The sequence below is a fragment of the Martes martes genome (assembly GCF_963455335.1).
Source record: "Martes martes genome assembly, chromosome: X".
Classification (NCBI taxonomy): Eukaryota; Metazoa; Chordata; class Mammalia; order Carnivora; family Mustelidae; genus Martes; species Martes martes.
In genome coordinates this window covers 58,495,995-58,516,383 of record NC_137897.1, presented here as the reverse complement: position 1 = coordinate 58,516,383, position 20,389 = coordinate 58,495,995, and the positions used below count along the sequence as shown (strand labels likewise).

The window sequence follows — 20,389 nt, the reverse complement described above, 5'->3', positions numbered from 1 at the left end:
GTAAATGGGCTCATTACATAGTTGTTAAATGAAGTAGACAAGTCATTTTCCTCTTCTTAACTTGGTTTCCTCATCTGTGACATAAGGGGTTTAGACTGGAAGTCAGTTACCTGAGTTCAAGTCTCAGCATGCTCTGTCACTGATGAGCTATGTGAACCTGCTCAGTCCCTTGCTATATCTAAGCCTCAGTTTCCCCACTTAAATCAATGCAGAGGATGGACAAAGTTACTCCTAGCTTTGTCATTATTGTAGGTCCTTCTTCTGCATCACCAATTCCAGGGTCTGTTGCTGTCTGGCTGTGTAACCCAGCCATACCAATCCCTTCAGGTTCTCCCATCAATAACAAGGGAAAGGATTAAAATGGATTGTTCCTAAAATCTTTGCCCATTTTCAGCATGGCATGCATGTAGCAACATGGGAGCCTTGTTGAGGCCTCCACTTGGCTTCAGCCACTAACTGTGTTCTCATTTTGTAAAGTGACTACTTTTCTACTTCAGAGCTCCCTAAAAATCTAATACTGAATAGTCCACCCAATTTCAAACCCCCTATAGATCCTTTTCCAATTTCTGCTCTTACGGAGAGTATAGACCCTGGCAGAAATTTTATCTGAAATCAGTTTTGAAGCCAAACTTCCTGTTGTTAACTAGGTTAAAACTATTTTACCCTGTAGGCAACACACATACCAAATCTAGATTTTTAGATCTGTTTATTTTGTTCCAAACCTTTTTGAGGATTTAAATGTCCCAGAACTCAAGCTCCCAAATTTTGTTCGTTCTCCTAGATTTAACTGTGGTGCATTAGAGGCTGCATCCTACCCTAAATATTAATACTGAGATGCTTTCACCAACCAACATTCTCTCCAAAAGCACACAAGCTTACACATGTACATGCACATATGTGGAAGAAATAAACTGACACCCCACTATGTTATGTGACAACTGATAGAGCAGATTTGGGACCTGTGAATGTCTTTCCTTCATCTGGAGAGAAGTGGTTGGCAGCCTGATTTGTAAGAGCCTTCTTCACCTTGAACAACAAAGGAGGCCCTGCAGAACTGCCCTCCAATGACTTGGTGTCAGGGAGAGGTAAGAAGAATGGGCACATGGGCTTTGTTGCTCCAACATTTTCAATCATCTCTCCTTGGAATTATAAGGCTCCTGGGGTTCAGCTTCTCCTGCACCACTGCTATTTGAGCCAGGAGGATAATAATTAGGCCCCTTCCCACCCACAGGGCTAAGAGCCAATGGGTTTTCCTTTGGGAAGTTGATAAAAGCTGGACTAGGACCAATGGAGGGGGCGCAGGACTTTGGCCTTAAATGAAGCCATCATAGGCCAACCATGCTCCAGCTGCCTGTTTGTAACGGAAAATGTCATGGTTAGGGACCACTGTCTTCTTTGGATCCCCTCACAGGCAACCTCATCCTTCTGGCTTTGGATGGGCCAGGCTTAGGGTGGCAAGTAACTGTTAGCTCCAGGTAACAGTCAATGATGCCTGGCAAGAAGGTGATGAAAGATTAGGGTAATAGCACAACAGACAAAGGCCCAGAATATGGAGAAAGAGACACAAGGAGGGCAAGTAAGGAGAGAGACTGAGCTCCTAAAGAGGTGAGTTGTGCTAGCTTGGACATAGTCTGGCTGGGAATGCTCTTCAGCAGGAGTGTTGCTCAGAATCTGAGCATAGGGAAGCATCTGGCACCTATTTCAGAAGTATTAGGATGGTCCAGAGCCTACCTTTCCTGGTACCTTTAATGCCCACTAAGCAGAGTGGCTCAGGATGCCCAGTTTGGGAGCCATATTGGGATAAAGTTAAGATGGTTTCCTCTTCCTAAAAGAAATTGTTAAATCCTACCTGTAGTTGCTGCCTCTACATTTTGGGGATCCAGGTTGGGAATGGGATTTTCCCTAAAACAGCCCCTTTCCCGCCCTGACCCAGGTGGAAATATTAACCTATCATGACTAAAGAGAGATGGAGGAGTTGGTCCTTTGCCAGGTCAAAAACTATTGCCCCTCCCCCAGCCACACCCTCCCCCATCATCAGTCCTCCTCTGCCTGATGAGATGAAAAGAATTTCTTCACATTTTGACAGGTGAATATACAGATGGGGAGCTGGAAGTGTCTGCAGGTTAATACACTAGCCTGGGAAATCTGTAAAAAGCAGTAAGTGGAACTTTATGGTGTTTAAGGTCCCTTCCCTATGTGATATTTGACTCTTCCAGTTTATAATTATAGCCGCTTGAGCCAAAAATTGAGATGTGGCTCAGCCTGAGATGAGTGGAATTGATAATCAATTTAGGGGTGGGCTAGGCCAAGATGAGGCTAATTGGCCCAAGCTCTAGGTCCATTCTGTCTTCAAGCACCCATGCATCTATGGCAATCATAAAAAGAAGCAGAGGTGGAAGAGAAAAGAGAGGAAGCAGTTAAGGAAAAAAATGGAGAAGGGAAGAAGGAAGCTGACTGTTAACCAACTATATGGTGGGGAGACTTATTTGTACACTTGTAAAGTGATGTCACCCACAGTTCTTGGAAAGCCACAGCCCTCAGAGACTCTGAGACTAAGCAAGTCTCCTTGTCTGGTTTTACCTCTCCACTCTTTCTCTGCCCCCTTACCAATGGCTTCCAAGAACAGATGGCAAGGAAGTCCTGAGCACACAGAGGCTTGGGTCTTCCCACCAGGCTCCTAGGGACACAGTAGCACCTTTGGAAGTTGCTTTTAGTGGGTGACTAGCAAGCTGGCACCAGGAAGTACCATCTCCAGGTATCAGAAAGTATAGAAAGTATATGGAGATGTTCCAAAGGCCAGGGGGATCCCACACTTTCCTAGATCCTGAGAGAAGGACCCTGGCAGGTTTAAAGGCATTCACAGGGAGAATTTGGTTAATGAGTTTAACAGGAGCTTTGGTTCCAAGGGGCTGGTCAGGTGGCTGAACTGCTATGTGTGCATGTTTGAGAACAAGTGTGCTGATGGCAAAAATGTAAATGCTGCACAGGGTGGGGAAGGGAAAATGTTGGGGAGGAGTACACAATGGCAAGGAAAATGCATTAGATTGGTTCCTCAGGGATGGGGGAACCTGGCAGCAGCTCCCCATTGGGGTCTGCATCAGGGGCCAGCATCTTATCCTTGCTGGAATCCCTTTGCTCTTTCTTGAACATCCTTTGATGCATCAGAGGTACGAAGAAGAGGATTATAGCCCCAATGATGGGGGGCACACCAGCAAAGTAGAAGGCCACATGGTAGTCCCCGAAACAGTTGCGGAGGAGGCCTGAAATAGTCAAGAAAGACATGTCAAGTTCAGCTTTATCCTCCTGCCCAAAGGTTCTCTCTATTTCAGGGGCCATAACAATGCCTATCCAGAGAACCTTGGCCTGCACTACCTTGACCCTAATCTCCCCTCAATTTAAACATTTCTAATGAAAATGAATGAATGAATGAATGAATAAATAAATAAATAAATAAATAAAATCTCTGTTACAAAGTCAGGTGGCTCCTCCCTGAGGTAATGGGGCTGCAGGCCCTTGAGGTTAATGCTTATTATGAAAGGGGCTAATGAAGCTTCACTTAAAGTTCTCCATTTTTTACTCTCATGAAGCTATGGCTTAACTTCCAGTCACTCTTAGGTATGGAGTTAGGAGAGAATCTAGTTTAAAAGAGTTCCACAAAAAATGGCCAAGCCTTGTCTTGATCCATAGTGATATACCCTCCAACTTAGACTAGAGTGTTCTTGTGGAACAGTTCAGCTAAGTTCCTATTTTTTTTCTCTGAAATGCCCTTCCTCTGAAGTTCCCATTTACCCTGAGAAGGCCATATATATATGCGTTCTTCATCCCAGTTACCGACATTGTTGGCCCTTCTGGGTTCCTATAGGTTGCTGATACCATGAATACAGTTGTCATGTTATGCAGGGACTCCCCTGCTTGCCTTCAGAAGCTAATGTGGGATACCTCATAGGAAACATGAGCCCAGAAATACTACTGAGGAAAGGCAAGTAAACCCTTGAGCTGCTTAGACAGTAAGCAGAATAGAAAGAGATGTGGATTCTGGGATCCATCTCTGGGATCCATCTCTGGGATCAGAGGCTGGGTAAAGGCTCCCTTCTCCCAGTGAGCAGTGTGGCTGTTGCACAAGGGCCTGGGTTAAAGCTTTTGTCAACTGGGGCGCCTGGGTGGCTCAGTGGGTTAAAGCCGCTGCCTTCGGCTCAGGTCATGATCCCGGCGTCCTGGGATCGAGCCCCGCATCGGGCTCTCTGCTCAGCAGGGAGTCTGCTTCCTCCCTTCTCTCTCTGCCTGCCTCTCTGCCTACTTGTGATCTGTCTGTCAAATAAATAAATAAAATCTTTAAAAAAAAAAAAAAAAAGCTTTTGTCAACTGTCAAACAGCATGACATGCCCTTACAACGCCTTATGCAGAATTGGTGTTCAAGGGATATTTGTTGAGTTAGCCCAGTTGGCCAGCCTAGAGAGGCTAGTCCATGAATCAGAATTTACAATAAATCCTAAAGAAAAGAAATGGAGTTCTCTTTTCATTGTTTTTTTCCTTGTTTCCTGTGTTCCCTGGGGGATGAACAATGCCCTTCTTGGAGAGTGGAGAAGGAAACGGAGTATTGAAAGACTGCAAGCCAACACTTCGCCTGCTGCCTGCTGGAAGTAAACCTCACTGGCTCAGTCCTGGGATTTGTCTTCAACCGAATCTCTTCTACAGGCTCAGTTCAGAAGCCAATAGAGAAGGAGGGGCTTGTCTCTGAACCTAAATAAAGCTGGGGTCCACTTTCTCTTCTCTTCCTGCCCAACTAGTTGCAAATAATTATTTTCCCATAAAGAGAGGGAAAAAGAAGATACTGGACCAATAGAATAATTGAGAAGGCCAAACTCATTACTCTCTCTACCATCTTGGAATCAGCGAGTCTGTCTAAAATAAAACCCCACTGAAACAATTAGAGAGCCATGAAAAGCCCATTCCCAAAAAATGAATCCATGCACATATACTGTACTTGGTCTCTTCCACCAATAGTGGTAAGGGGTTTCATGCACTCTAACAAGGCTGCGTAAATAGAGAATAAGAGTAAAAGGGACCTCAAGCAGAGGTGCTCAGGATTGCTAGGGCCTAGGGAAGACAGGACTCCCCCACTCATGCCCTCCCTGTAATATCAGCCTCACCTGCAATGGGGGGCCCAGCAATCATCGGCAGGGCCATCATGCCAAGGAGGTAGCCAATTGCCTGTGAGGCCTGCATTGGGCCCACCAGCTCAAATGCGATGGGGGCCATGATGGTGATGAAGAAGCCATCACACAGGCCCAGGAAGAGGCAGACAACGACGAGGCCCCCGAAGCCCCGGCACAGGGGAATCATCATGGACATCAGGCCCAGGAGCAGGAAGGAGATGACCTAGAGGAGCAAGGGCCTTAGGTCATGTTGTGCTTATCAGTCAAGACCACATAACAAATCATATCCCCTTTCTTAGGGTTTCATTTCTACCATCTATAAATTGGGACGGGGGCTATCAACAGAGACAGCATTAGGTTAAATATTTACTTAGGCCCCTTCTAAGTCCTGCACTGAAGGATTCAAGGTTTTTAAGAGAGCTCCTGTTTAACTGTGATTCCATCAAGATTTTTTTAAAAAGTTAGGGGGCATGGCCCCTGTCCTTAAGAAGTTGTCTTTTCATTGGACTCTAAGCTAAAGGAGATTGCTATTGTTCTGATCTTGCATTTGGCTGCCCCAGGCATTAGGGTCTGGAATCAGACCATGCTGGAGTTCTCAGATCCAAGTAAGATATGGGAAGAGGAGGGGAAGGAAGTAAGGATAACTTGATGATGATTAGATGGGGGCATGAATGGAAGTCACAGCTTCCTGAAATGAGAAAGGACCCAATGCCCATTTATGTGGGTGGCTGCTTTTAGAAAACACCTTGTCATGAGGGAAACCACCAGGAGATTCACCCAGGTTCCTTATGATTTAGATATGGGACACAGTACCATCTCAGATAGCATGGCTGTGCGGTCCTCTGAACTTTGCCGGGCACCATGCAAAGGGCAACAAAGGGAACTTTAAGGAGAACCAAGACACTAAGAGGGGTTTTAGGGAGTCTGAAGCCAGCTCAGGGGCATTGATTAGCCACTGGGCTTTCTTTGAACTGAACAAATTGACTCCAAAACAAAGAAACTGCCTTTCCAGAGGCTAGTTTTTCCCACTCAACAGAGAGAAAAGCAACTGGAAACACAGCTGGTCTTTTGATTAAGGGCCTCTGCAACCTGTATCAGTGAGCCAGACTGAAGACCTGGGCTATAAGCAGAGAAATAAACCACCTTCCTCCCACCCACTCTAGTCAGCACAGCGAGGTCATCCCAGGCTCAGGGCTAAGACCTAATCTGTTTACCAAGTCCTTGACAGGACCCAGGATTTTCTAATCCTTCACACAGGCAGGCAAACTTACCCAGTAAGGATAAATCACCACATCACCACATGGATGGGATAGGAGGGTCAAGGCTGCTTCAAGCCCTGAAGATTTTCTGTGCTGTACTGGCTGTGGGTTTGCTAGGTCGATCAGTCAGTTTTTAGAGAGGACAAGAAATGTCCTTGTTGTGCCATTTGAGGAAATCTCTTTGTTGGAAGATTTTTTAACTTTGTCTAGGCTGTTTTGGGATACCTAGGTGGAATCTAGGAATAAGGACCCTGATATCCCAGCTTCAACTCTAGGAAATTCACACATAACTCTAAGATAAAATCAGACCCACCTATCAACCAAGCCATAATGGTATGGCAGTTAAAAGTTAATACCATTATACAATACAAAGGACCCCATTAACTGATTTTGGTCATCTCAAATTACTACCTATTATATCTAGCTGCCAGTTAACATCCTCCATGAGGCCTTGCCAAGTTTAGAAGTTAAAATCCCTCTTTTAACTGAGAATTAGACCTCAAAAATTGGCCGGAAGTGAGGTTGTCCTGCAGGATGTCATTTCTTTCCAACAGACTGTCCAGGGGCTTGACACCAGATACATGTCTGTCTTTGCCCACAGTGGGAACCACAGGGTCTAGTGGATATCTCTACAGAATCTGAAGTTGTCTACACTCCTTTCTTTCCCCAGGTCTATACTCGTGCATCTGACCCAGGGAGAAAGTGAGGCAAATTCCTGTGATGGAGTATCTTAAGTAGCTCAAGAAAAAGAAGTTTATCCATGTCTTGTGCTCTCTGCCTGAGACATTCGCTAGCAAGATGAGTTTGGACAAGTCACTTACCCTTTCTAGGCCTCAGTTCCTCAATTTGTAAAATTAGAGAGTTGGACTACAATTGATAAAGATGTATTTTAGCTATAACATTCTAAGATTATTTCATATTACTCTAAGTGGTAAAACTGGGTCAAGTAAGACTGGAAAAGGGGAGAGAAAGTGTTGGGTGGGTAGGGGAAGTGGTCAGCAGAAGCACTGGGCCCTAAGTCTAGTTCTGCTTCTGACTATTTAATGCCTACCTTGGAACTCCCTCTGCACAATAGAAAGCAAAAGCTACTTGGGCCCTATTTCTCTCCTAGGGACTGTGGTGAGAAATGAGTTATATGGCTAGGCAGGTTTTCCTCAAGATTAAGTCCTGGCCAATTACTAGCTTACCCTGATTTCCAGCACTGTTAACATCTTGGAGCAGCTGATAATGACAGGCAAGACCAACACAGCTGGCATATGGAAGAGGCTGAAAAAGCCACACATTCTCCTATACAAAAAGCTACTCAGATAAGGCACTTGCTGATATTTGCCCAGGAATTCAGGATTTCATAACTGGTTTACCTCAATCAGTCTTTTGAGTTGACTCTGGTCAAATCACTTATCTCTGGGACATAAGCTCTGCTCATCCATCATTTAGAGTAAAGTGGAATATGAGAAAAGTGCTACATATGAATTCAACTTTGCCATGACTATCTGTATGAGTCTTTTCCTCATTCTGTATAATGAGAAGTTGGGCTAGATGAACCATAGGGCACCCTTTTGCAAATTTAACACAGAGTTAAACACAACAGAAAGCTTTAATCATATTCTTGTCTAAGATATCTGAGATATTTAGGAAAACACTTGGAGCTGTCAGAAGACAGAGAAATCCCTACTATGTCAGTGCCCCTATCAGGGCCTCTTGGAAGTGCTTTTAGGGCTTTACCAGAAGAGTCAGAACTCAACCAACTTTTTAATGGATTATTTGTGACCACATGTTTTGAGGGGCTGCTGTTTCCCTTCACAGTGTTCTACATTCATGTACCTTCTGATAAACCCAGCTGCAGGAGCAAAAAGCATGAACAAGGTCAGAAAGGCAATACTGCTGCCAGGTAGACAAAGACAGACAATTTGAACAGTAGTCTCAAGCCAGACCAGAGCATAGTTCACACAGAAAGTGGCCTTTCTAGCATCCAGGTGGCTATTGCCCACAATGTGAGGCATTTTGATCCTCACCTGTGAAGTGAGATAGGAAAAGCAAGAACTATTCTTATTGTACAAATGAGGAAAGTGAGGCCCATAGAAGGGAAGTAAGGTTGTATTTTCTGGCACTTTTTTTTGGTGTCCATCAGGAAGCTAGAATTTGAGAGCCAGTGCCTGGTACAAGTAGCTATGAAAGTATAAGAAGTGAATGACTTGACCTGGACTTAAAGAAACACTTGGACACAGAATACTACAGATGCCCAAGGCCTTCCAAGTGAGTATGGGGGAGCAAGGAGATAAGTCCTCAATGCGGGCAACACCTAACTCCTGGCCTCAGTTTCCCTATTTTGGATGAAAGAGCTATTATTAATAAATGCTTTCTTTGAAAGTGTTCTTAGAGGTTCCATTTACACACTGCTGTCACTGGATACTCAGTCCATCTTGATGAAGGAAGCAGAACAAGGATGACTTCAGTTGAAAGCAAGGGAAACTGAAGCTCAGAGAATTTGATCGACCTTCTCATGTTGAAGAACAAGCTCATGTCAAAGCCGGGGCCCAGGGCACAGTAATGACACAACCTACCAGTCTATCCCAAAGGCTGGGGGTTACCTAGCATCTGTGGTAGGCTGTTCCTCCCCATACCACTAGGGTCAGGGAAGGGTGGTCACACTCACCTGCAAGTAGATCTTCTTAAGTCCAGGAATGGAGTCACTGACACGGCCTGACACAAGACGCCCAAGGCCTGAGGTAGCCCCAATACACACCAAGAGCACCCAGGTCTGCTTGATTTCCAAGAACTCCTCCTCGACATACTTCATCTGAAAAGCAGAGCAACAGGACCCCCAGGAACAGGAGGAAGAAAAGGAGTTGACCAGTTAACTGTTTACATTTCCAAAACCCTCTACAGCTTACTTTCCTGAACCATGGCAAGAGCTCCCTCCCATACAACCCCCTCCTTTTTAGCCATAGCTCCAGAATGAGCTTTCTGGCTGCTTCTAATTGCTTAAAAGGCTTCATATGCCTTGGCTCTTCGGATTCTGGGCTTCTGAGCAATAGCTGAGGGGAGTGGGTATCTCCAAGCCTTCTACAAATCCTGGCAGGGCAGACTACATACAGCCTTAACAACTAAGAAAATTCAAGGGCTCCCCCCAAACCTCCCCATTCCCTGACCCAGAACTGATAGCCTGAGGCAACAGCAGGTCACCAGGGGAGAAGATCCAACTCACATAATGCTTCCAGAAGTGTGTTTTAAGAAACATGAGGTCTATGGAAGATAATTACTGGAACTACAACTGACAGTTCTGTGGCAGTAGAATTTGGGTGGAGAATGGTTAAGCAAAGCTAAATGAATTTCTTTTACTGCTGGATTTTTGGTACCTTTAAAAGATTGCAACAATATGAAGCTAGAAAGATTGATTATATGTTGTTTCCTGAACAAATCATTTGACCACAAAGACCAGCATTCCATAGAACACACTCTTAGGAAACCCTATCCTTGGGTCATCTAGGCCAGTCTTCCATCCCAATGATGCTTATCTTCTCCTGAAAATCTATCTAGATTTATCAGCTGGGGGAAGCCCTATTGATAAAGCATGGGTTTTCTCCTAAGGGACTCTACTCTTTTCCCATTGAGGTCTTCCCTCAGTCTGTTCTTTCCTGTTCTGGATCTCTTCAAACATTGTTTGGTCTCTTTTGCCAAATGTCCCAGCTCTGCCCTTTCATAGTCTTCCATCCCTACCCTCTGGACCTCAGGAAGGCTAAAGGCAGCTTCTTGGAGGCAAGGTGGGTCCACCCTAGTATTCCTTACCAGGTGTACATAGGGAACGAAGTAACCAAGGGCAGCAGCAGCAATCCCGAAAGCCCAGATGCGGTAAGTACGTTGGCGGAATACTCGCATGTTGAAATACTTTCTAAGCTGAGACAGAATGCGTTGGCACAGGGTGCGGACACCTCTCTTGTTTGGGGTGTCCTGGGAACTGGGTAGGAGTGGCCGGTAGGTGAGCGAAAGCAGCGTAAGAATAAACATGAAGGTACTCAGCACCTGGAAGGTTTGGGCGAGCTTGATCTTAGCCCCCAGTGTTTTGATGAGAAGAGGAAATGATATGGAGAAGACGCTACTCCCAGCAGACACCACACCATTGGCCAGACCCAGACGGCGTTGGAAGTAGTGGCCCAGGATGACGAGAGATGGCTGAAAGGCGAAGGAACAGCCACAACCAAAGAGAATTCCATAGGTGAAATAACGCAGGCTTAGTGAGCTGTGGGAGAAACACCAAGAGCTATTCTCAGCAGCCTGACCAGCAATCCATCTGCCCTCTCCCATCACCCTCCTGAGACCTGTATAACCCCACCATCAACCCACAACCCCACTTACCAATGACCCTCAGAACAGACAAAGAAGAGGACTTTCTTATCACTATTTTGCCGAGGAGGGAACAAGAGACTCAGAGAAGTAATTTACCCAATGTAGCATAGCTGGGGATCAACAAAGCTTGCACTTGACTCTAGTTCTGCATTACACTAGTTTGAATCATAGTACCCCATCAAAGAGAATTGTTCTAAAGAATACCAGAACCAACCTATGCAATGGCTAGAGAAGAGGCTACAAGGAGTACGTCAGGGTATTAGAAAAGTTTCACCCTACTGCTCACCTAGACACCATGGATAGGCTGGTAGCCAAAGCTTTATCCCAAGTAATAACAAAGGTCTGCAAGGAGCAAAGATCTTGGAAGGTCAAGATCCTCCATGGAGCTCTACTATCTTTCTCTATGCTCAGGGCCATTCATATTTCAGAAAATGCCTGGTAGTTTCCCAAGAAACCTCATCCCCAGCCCTATCCAAGGTCTGGATACCCCTTTCCTCCAGACCTTAGATGATCTCCCTGGGGATCTGAAGTAAGGATTCCCTTTAACTTCCCAGAGCCTAGTTCCTGTTGCTGGACATGGTATGGCTTAGCCTCCCAGAGTAGCCTGGCTGCTTGATGGGAAGTGGAGCTTCAAAGAAATTGTGAGCCTGGCAAAGTAAGACAGGTTCTGCCTTAAAACTCTTAAGTTCTTATGTGGCCTTAAGCCCCTGTAACAGGAGGCAAAGTGTCAAAAGAGAAAAGGCCATGGGAAGGTCAGCTTGGCCAGCCATCTGCCCTTAGACAATATTGGCACAACCTAGTGAAGAATTTTGTTTTCTTTTTGAAGCCTCCATGTATTTTGCAATAGTTCTTATCTGACCATTTAATTAACTAATACACTCCATGATCAGGCAGTTGCTCTCCATAGATGGACTCAGTCGTCATACAGCAAAGGATTAGGCCTCTGCTATAGAGATGATGTGGTGTTAGCATTCATGATTCTAAGACAACTATATCACCTTTTCTTTGTTTTTATTTAAGTATTTATTTAAATTCCAGTTAGATAACATACAGTGTAATATTAGTTACAGGTGTACAATATAGTGATTCAACATTTCCATACAACACCTGGTGCTCATCCCAGCAAGCATACTCCTTAATCTTCATCACTCATTTAACCGATCCCCCAACCCACTCCTCCGGTAATGATCAGTTTATTCTCTATAGTTAAGAGTCTGTTTTATGATTTGCCTCTTTCTCCAACCCCCCCATATTTATCCATTTTGTTTCTTAAACTTGACATATGACTGAACTCATATGGTATTTTTCTTTCTCTGACTGACTTATTTCACTTAGCATAATACTCTCTAGCTCAGTCAATATTGTTGCAAATGGCAAGATTGCTTTTTACCTGCTTACAGTCACTGGATATGAGCAAAAGCTTTAGTTTTAAAAGGGTTGCCTCCACTTAGATCACATAGTTAAGCTACTGCTCCTCTTCTGTCAGATTTTTTGGGATTGGCCTGGTCTGGGGACCTTGTCTAGGGAGAGGAGTTAGGAAGGTCTAAGGGAGACCTTCAAGGAGAGGTCTAGTGGGGGCAAAGCATGAGATTTAATTCAGGGTGCTGTGTGGTAGATTATTTCTGGTGGGGCCTCAAGACAGGAAGCCCCTGCATATGCTTGCCATGGCTTCCCCAGCCCTGCCTACACTCTGTTCCATCTCATGCCATATAAAGGAACTCAGACCCCTGATTCAGACAACAAAAAGGATGACTTATAGCTCTAGCCACAAGCAGAACCATTTTTCCACTGGACATGATGCCATCCAGAAAGTTTCTTGGCTCTAAAGATGTTCTTACAGAAAAGGCAAAAGGGGTAGGGAAGGATTTAGGGGCTGGAGAACAGAACACCTACTCCATTGTGCCTAAAGAAGAGTGCCAGAAAAAAAATACATCTGAGCTCCTTCCCCTTCTGTAACTGAGCTGATGTGTACTGGAAGAGAAATGGGATCCGTATGTTGCTAATTTGTTTATACTTTGCTCTGCTCAGCATTAAAAAACAGGGCTCTGCTGTGTAGTGCTGAGACTGGATCCACTTTTGAGGCCTAGCTCCTTCCCTCAAGGGACCAGGCACCAGCTTGCTTAGAGCAAATGAGGCCTACCACCAAAGGGATTCTGAAAGGGTTTGGGGAGAGGGGTTGCTGCCAGAGGAAGGTTGAGCACATTCCAAGCAGGACATGGTTTTCCCCTTCACTGTCCCAGTTGGATGGGACCAAGCCAATAAATCATTGTAGGCCATATCCAAGCTCTGCTAGAGGGTAGGCTGGGTAGCCAGAAATACTCAAGTCATAAAGAAAGCTGGCTCCCTCTCACAGGGCCCAATTGTGGCAGAACCCAGTTATCATTCTCCACTATTAGTGGAAACATAGGCCTAGAGGGTATAACCATAGTCCTTCTCTGGTGAGCCAAGATCAGAAAGCAAGTCCCTGACAAGTTGCCATGTCTCCAGGCCAGCATTCTCATACACCAGCCCAGGCAGATTGGAAGTGGGAAGTATAATGACTTCCAAAGTGTCTTTGGCAGAAAGTCAACAGACTTCATCTTCCTCAGGCCATGGTGGAGGGTTTTTATATCTCTCTTTCTCTGCAGACATACTTCAGTGTTGGCAGAAAGAAACCAGAGAATGAATTTATAGCCTGCTTCTTGCCTGAAACTACCAAGTTTTGACAGTAGGACCAACTGGACCAGAGTTTGAGGTTAGCCTAGTCCTAGCTGGGTAGCTGGGTGCCAGGTCTGAGGCCCCAGTGAGGGATGCTGCTAAACATCCCTTCTCATTCCCTAGACATGATTTTTTTTCTTTCCCAAATTATCCATACATTGGCAGCCAGAAATATCTGGAAAGGAGCCAGAAATGCTAAATGGCCTTGGGTTCAGCTGACTTCTTTTTTCAATATAAGATTCCCTCAGGAATCCTGTAAGGTAGGTGTTTCACATGGATTCACTCCAGAAGCTCATTCCTAGGAAGGCAAGTGAGGTCATGAGTTGTGTGGCCTATTGAAGGGGAATAGAATGGCAGAGCTGTTAGGAGACCTGAAAAGACCATCTAGTCTAATCCCCTCATGTTATAGATATAGGAACTGAGGCCCAGATAGGGGAATGGTGCTCATCATTGAGTGGACATAGCCATTTAGTGGCCAAAACTGGAGTTAGGCCCAGCTTTATGAACTTCCAAGTTTAGCCTTCTCCCACCACTTTGGAACTCTTGAGTCCTCTTTGGGGATATTGTATACCAATGTGTCCTGGAAACCCTACTTAGATGAATCTCATTGGACAATGATTCTCAGGAGCAGGGTTTTTGAGGACCCTACATGGACAGGGCCACAGTGGATTCTGCAATGGGAAGTGTCCCTAGTTGATTTTCAGAATGAAGCCAACCTTCAGCCTTGGGCAAATGGCCAGCAACTCCTAGCCTTACCTGGTAAAGGAGCTGGTATGGAGGCCTATGAAAGCGACAGCAGCCCCTGCAGTTGCTGTGATTCGGCAGCCCAAACGATCAGTGAATATACTCACAATGGGAGAACAGAAGAAGATCATGCCCATTGAGAGTGCTCCTACCCATGCTGCAGAGAAAAGAAGCACAAAGACAACTTAGCTTGATGTGATACAGTTGGTATCTCAGTTCTTCTTCTCTGGCCTTTCACAGGGGACATTGCATTGGCCTCACTGTCACCCTGCTAGTCCCTAATGGTCAGAGAGGTTAGGTGGCTTCCATAGCACTTGTAGCAGGGCAATGTGAGAACCAGTAGTTTAGTTAATAAACACACCTAGAACTACAGAGCTGGGGTAGGGAACCTTTAGAGATCAAGTCTATGATGGGATCTTCTCGCTACTCACCACATGGGTATACTACATTTCTCAGCTACTTTGGCTGTTCGGTATGACCATATGACTGAATTTGACCAATAGGATGTGTGTTAAAGTAATACACACCACTTCCAGGCCAGGACCATAAGAAACTCCCATGAGATTTCTGCTTTCCTGTGAGTTACAACTACAAGTGACCTTGCAAGCCATGTATTAAGACTGATAGAACTGCCATCAGTTCTGTCTGGGCCCCTAGGTAACTACATGGAGCAAATTTCCCCCTCCAATCTGGAACCCCTTCCCTGAACACTGCATAAAAAATAAATCTCCTTTTTTTAATTTAAATTCAACTAGTTAACACATAGTGTATTATTAGTTTCAGAGGTAGAGTTTAGTGATTCATCAGTTGCATATAATGCCCAGCACTTATTGCATAAAGTGCTTTCCTTAATGCCCATCACCCAGTTACCCCATCCCCCTACCCACCTCCCCTCCAGCAACCCTCACTTTGTTTCCAATAATTAGGAGTCTTTCAAGCTTCTTGTCCTTTAAGCCACTGAATTTTTAAGGGCCCTTCGTTACAGCAGTTAAACCAACATAAACTAGAACAAAGAGATTCCTCCACTATCATTTTACTCATAAAGAAACAGGTCCAGAAATGTGAAGGGACTTACCAAAGATCACACAGCAAGTTAGTGGCAGAGCTGGGACTCAAACCCAACTCTTCTTATTCCTAGTCCAAAGTTCATTGTATTATGTCTTCTATTTGGATGAATGAAGCTTTCCATAATTGAAGGTGTGCAAGCAGATGCTAGATATAAAACAGGGGATTCAAGAATCGGGGTCAGATTTGGACTAGCCAACACTTTAGGCCCTTCCAGGTATGCTAAGCCAGATTTATAGTCTTAAGCATGTTCTACCTGGCTTTAGGGCCAAGGAGCATGGGAGTTAATTAAGCCTTCAGGAGCTAGTGTAAAGCTTGTGTTGGCCATTGGAACAGTCCTGTAAAGATATAAAGACTAAAGAGCAGGGAAGTCCACAGACAAAAGGACTCCCAGAATTGTATGAGGACACAAAGCAGATTTAGGAGCCACCCAGAGATTTCTAAGGACACTTCACAAGAGGTCATGCAACCCTCATGCTGAAATCCTTCATCAGGGCCTATGTTTGGTAAATCCCAGACTCTAAACTCAAATAAGAAGAGTTTTTCTGTTTATAAAAGTTCTTGGGGCGCCTGGGTGGCTCAGTGGGTTAAAGCCTCTGCCTTCGGCTCAGGTCATGATCCCAGGGTCCTGGGATCGAGCCCCGAATCAGGCTCTCTGCTCAGCGGGGAGCCTGCTTCCTCCCTTCTCTCTCTGCCTGCCTCTCTGCCTACTTGTGATCTGTCTGTCAAATAAATAAATAAAATCTTTTAAAAAAAAAAGTTCTTAAGTGGGACGTCTGTGTAGCTCAGTTGGTTAAGCAGCTGCCTCCGGCTCGGGTCATGGTCCTGGGATCCAGCCCCATGTCAGGCTCCTTGCTCAGTGGGGAGCCTGCTTCTTCCTCTCCCTCTGCCTGCTCCTCTGCCTGCTTGTGCTCTCTCTCTCTCTCTAATTAAAAAAAAAGTTCTTAAGTGTCCATAACAATCTTCACCAGGGAGAAAGAGATTTACCCTTTTACTGAGATTCTTCCAGCCCATTTCCCTTTGTTTACCCCTCAGAAAGAAAGCTCAATTTTTTTTTCTTTGAAAGCTGTTATCAAGTTTCTTATTAGGCCTCTTTTCTAGGCAAAATAATATTAGTTTCCTTAACTTTTTTTTCTCAGCTTTAATTTGTAACTCAGTAATTACTTTCAGAGGTCTCCTCTGAACATGTTCCAAGTCTCCATATCATCAAAAAGCATTCACTGAGTATCAACTAAGCAAAGTACCAGGCCAGCTTCTGGCTCTCTTCAATTGTGGAACCCCAAGTTGGTCAGAGGAGGGCAGTCTGAGTTGGTCAAGGCTAGTCCACCATCTGTGCCTCTTATCTCAGTGCCTAATAGGTTGCTCAGATCCCCACTGGGAATCTTTGCTTTGCTGGGCACCAACTTGAGCCCCAGCTGCCTGGCTTCAAAAGTACTAGCCTGGCACAGCAGGAAACCTGAACTTTCTCATCACAATTTTACCTCTTACCATACAATTTCACCTCTTATCAGCCATGGGACCTTGAGCAAGTCACACAGCACTTCTCTAATCTTGTTTTCTTATCTGTAAAATGGGGATTAAAATTCCTGATGTAACTTCCTCTAAGTTTTCGTTTAAATAATAATCAGATGTAATCATATTTAAGAGAGCTTTATAAACACCAATAGTCACACTATATACAAAAATTAATGCAAATGGATCATAGGCTTAAATGTAAAACTTAAAACTAAAAAACTTACTGAAAAAGGTATAGATGAAAAATATTTCTGACCTTTAGGTAGGTAAAGATTTCACAGAAATTAACAGAAAAGATGATCCATAAAAGAAAAACATTGATACATTAGACTTAATCAAAATTTAAAATTTCTCCCTTTCATAAAATACTGTTATCAGAGCAAAAAAGCAAGCCACAGGGTGGGAAAAATATTCACAACATGCACACGTCTGATAAAAGAGACTAGTATCCAGAACACAAGTGTTAGTTGACTCTCATAACTCAGTAAGAATAAAGCAAGCAAGCCAGTTTAAAACATGGGCGAAAGATTTGAACAGATGTTTCACACACACACACACACACACACACACACACACACACACACAATGAATGACAATTAAGCATATGAAAATATGCTCAATATCATTCAAGAACTGCATATTAAAGCCACAGTGAGATACCCCTACATACCCACTAAAAAGGTTTTTAAGAAATTGCAATGCCTACTACTGGAGAGGATGCAGAGGAACTGGAAGTGTCATACACTGCTGGTGGGAATACAAAATGGTATATCTACTTTAGAAAACAGTCTGGCAGATTCTTATAAAGTTCAATGTACAATTACCACATGATCTTGAAATCCCACTCCTAGGTATTTACTAAAGACAAATGAGAACTTATGTTACACAAAAACCTATACCTAGATGTTCATAGCAGCTTTTTTGTTGTTGTTGTTTTGCTTTTGTTCTTGTTTTTTTTAATTTTATTTAAATTTTAGGTAGTTAACATACAGTGCAATATTGGCTTCTGGAATAGAATTCATAATTCATCATTACATACAATACCCGGTGCTCATCATAACATGTGCCCTCCTTAATACTCAGTACCCATCTAGCCCATCCCAACCCACCTCCCTCTGTCAGCCCTCAATTTGTTCTCTGTCATTAAAAAAAGACATCAGATGGCTGACAGACATGAAAAACTGCTCAACATCACTCATCAGGGAAATACAAATCAAAACCACGATAAGACACCATCTCACACCTGTCAGGATGGCTAAAATTAGCAACACAAGACACAACAGGTGTTGGCAATGATGCAGAGAAAGGGGAATACTTTTGCACTGTTGATAGGAATGCAAACTGGAGCAGCCACTCTGGAGAACAGTATGGAGTTTCCTCAAAAAGTTAAAAATATATCTACCCTAGTATCCATCAATTGCACTACTAGGTATTTACCCAAAGGATACAAAAATACAAATTCAAAGGGACACATGCACCCTGATGTTTATGGCAGCATTATCTACAATAGCCAAAAAATGGAGAGAGCCCGAATATCTATTGAGCGATGAATGGATAAAGAAGATATAACATATATGTACAATGGAATATTACTCAGCAGCCTTTTTTTTAAAATGTTATCTACTTTTATTTTTTTTAATTAAATTTTTTATTTATTTTCAGCGTAACAGTATTCATTGTTTTTTCACCACACCCAGTGCTCCATGCAATCTGTGCCCTCCCTAATACCCACCACCTGGTTCCCCCACCCTCCCACCCCCGCCCCTTCAAAACCCTCAGGTTGTTTTTCAGAGTCCATAGTCTCTCATGGTTCACCTCCCCTTCCAATTTCCCTCAACTCCCTTCTCCTCTCCATCTACCCTTGTCCTCTATATTATTTGTTATGCTCCACCAGTAAGTGAAACCATATGATACTTGACTTTCTCTGTTTGACTTATTTCACTCAGCATAATCTCTTCCAGTCCTGTCCATGTTGCTACAAAAGTTGGGTATTCGTCCTTTCTGATGGAGGCATAATACTCCATAGTGTATATGGACCACATCTTCCTTATCCATTCATCCGTTGAAGGGCATCTTGGTTCTTTCCACAGTTTGGCGACCGTGGCCATTACTCAGCAGCCTTTTTTTATAACTGCCAAAACTTGGCAATAACTGAAGAACAGTGTCTTAGAGGTAGCATCAAAGCAATTGTAAATGTGCATAATGAAATTCTATTTTCTAATATCGGTGAAGATGATATTTGGAAGATCCTTAAAAATAACTTAAGTCCATTCAGTAGGTACATTGAAAGAATAGTGGGATGTGTTGTGTCATAGAATATTTTATTTTAAGTTAATAATATCATCACTGAAGTCTGGGGTTAAAGGTTAGGGTAAGTTTCATAAGATGAAAGATGTATATCTAATCCTGTTATTTGGGTGAGTTTTGACCAATAGTGAAATTTGTAATCTCCTCTTATTAAAGCTAACATAATTTTATTTTAACATAAAGATGTTACCTAGATGATGGCTATAAAACTTTTTCATAGCTATGCATCCCAAATTCAACAACAGAATTAAGATTTCACTTTTGTGTACTTTTTCATGATGAGAACATTTGTTTTCTTAATATTCTTCTGTACATTGACCATTTCGTTTTGTGATTTAAATGTTTTTTTTAAGATTTTATTTATTTATTTGACAGGGAGAGATCACGAGTAGGTGGAGAGGCAGGCAGAGAGAGAGAAGGAAGCAGGCTCCCCAGCGAGCAGAGAGCCCGATGCGGGGCTCGATCCCAGGACTCTGGGATCATGATCTGAGCCAAAGGCAGAGGCCTTAGCCCACTGAGCCACCCAGGCACCCCGATTTAACTGTTTTAATGTGCTATTTTGTTTCAATGATTTAATAAATAGGAAAGGGGGGGAACTTGGCAATAGCTCAAAATGTACTTCAACCAGTAAATGGATAAGTGGGTATACATTAATACAATGGGTGACAACTCTGCAATAAACGGGAATGAACTATTGATACCAGCAAAAACTTCAACAATTCACAAAGTCATTACATGAAGTGAAATAAGCCAGACACAAATGGTTTTATTTATATAAAATTCTGGAAAAGGCAAAACTATGGGGACAAAACAGATCAGTGAGTACCTGGAGGAATTATGGGGGTGGGGAGAAGATTCATTACAGGGGAGCATGAGGGAACTTCCTGGAGTGATGAAATGTTACATATTTTAACTCTAGTATGATATTCTTTTGTCAAAATTCATAAGACTGAGCATATAAAAAGGGTGAATATTGCCATATGTAAATTATACCTCAATAAATATGATGTTATTAAAAAAGGAAAGAGGGCAGGGAAGCAGAAAGTGTCAGTGGGAGATTTCATTTATGATGTATGTATTTTTATTCTGGAAGGATTCTCCCCAAAAATAGTTCTAGTGTATTGTCAAAGAGGAAAATACTACATTCACTAAATCATCTTGCTGACATTTAATCAACTAGAACTCATGATTATTTGGTCCTTCTGAATATCTACAATACAATGAAAACTGATGACTGGGCTTGAAGGTAACTTTTGTACAGTCAAAGAAAGTTTAAATTTTTTTGATATAGCATCTTTT

General features: G+C 43.4%; 1 protein-coding gene across 1 annotated transcript in view; it reads right to left on the bottom strand.

Moving 5' to 3' along the window:
• Nucleotides 1–690: 690 nt before the first annotated feature.
• The window catches only part of SLC16A2 (solute carrier family 16 member 2), a 129,116-nt gene continuing 109,417 nt past the window's right edge, over nucleotides 691–20,389 (bottom strand). Inside the window, exons 2-6 of the mRNA XM_080795709.1 lie at nucleotides 14,216–14,360; nucleotides 10,205–10,655; nucleotides 9,072–9,215; nucleotides 5,151–5,379; nucleotides 691–3,260 (exon numbers count right to left, since the gene is read on the bottom strand). Coding sequence (XP_080651835.1) covers nucleotides 3,040–3,260; nucleotides 5,151–5,379; nucleotides 9,072–9,215; nucleotides 10,205–10,655; nucleotides 14,216–14,360 — 1,190 coding nt within the window. The 3' untranslated portion in view covers nucleotides 691–3,039. The remainder of the gene's footprint in view (nucleotides 3,261–5,150; nucleotides 5,380–9,071; nucleotides 9,216–10,204; nucleotides 10,656–14,215; nucleotides 14,361–20,389) is intronic.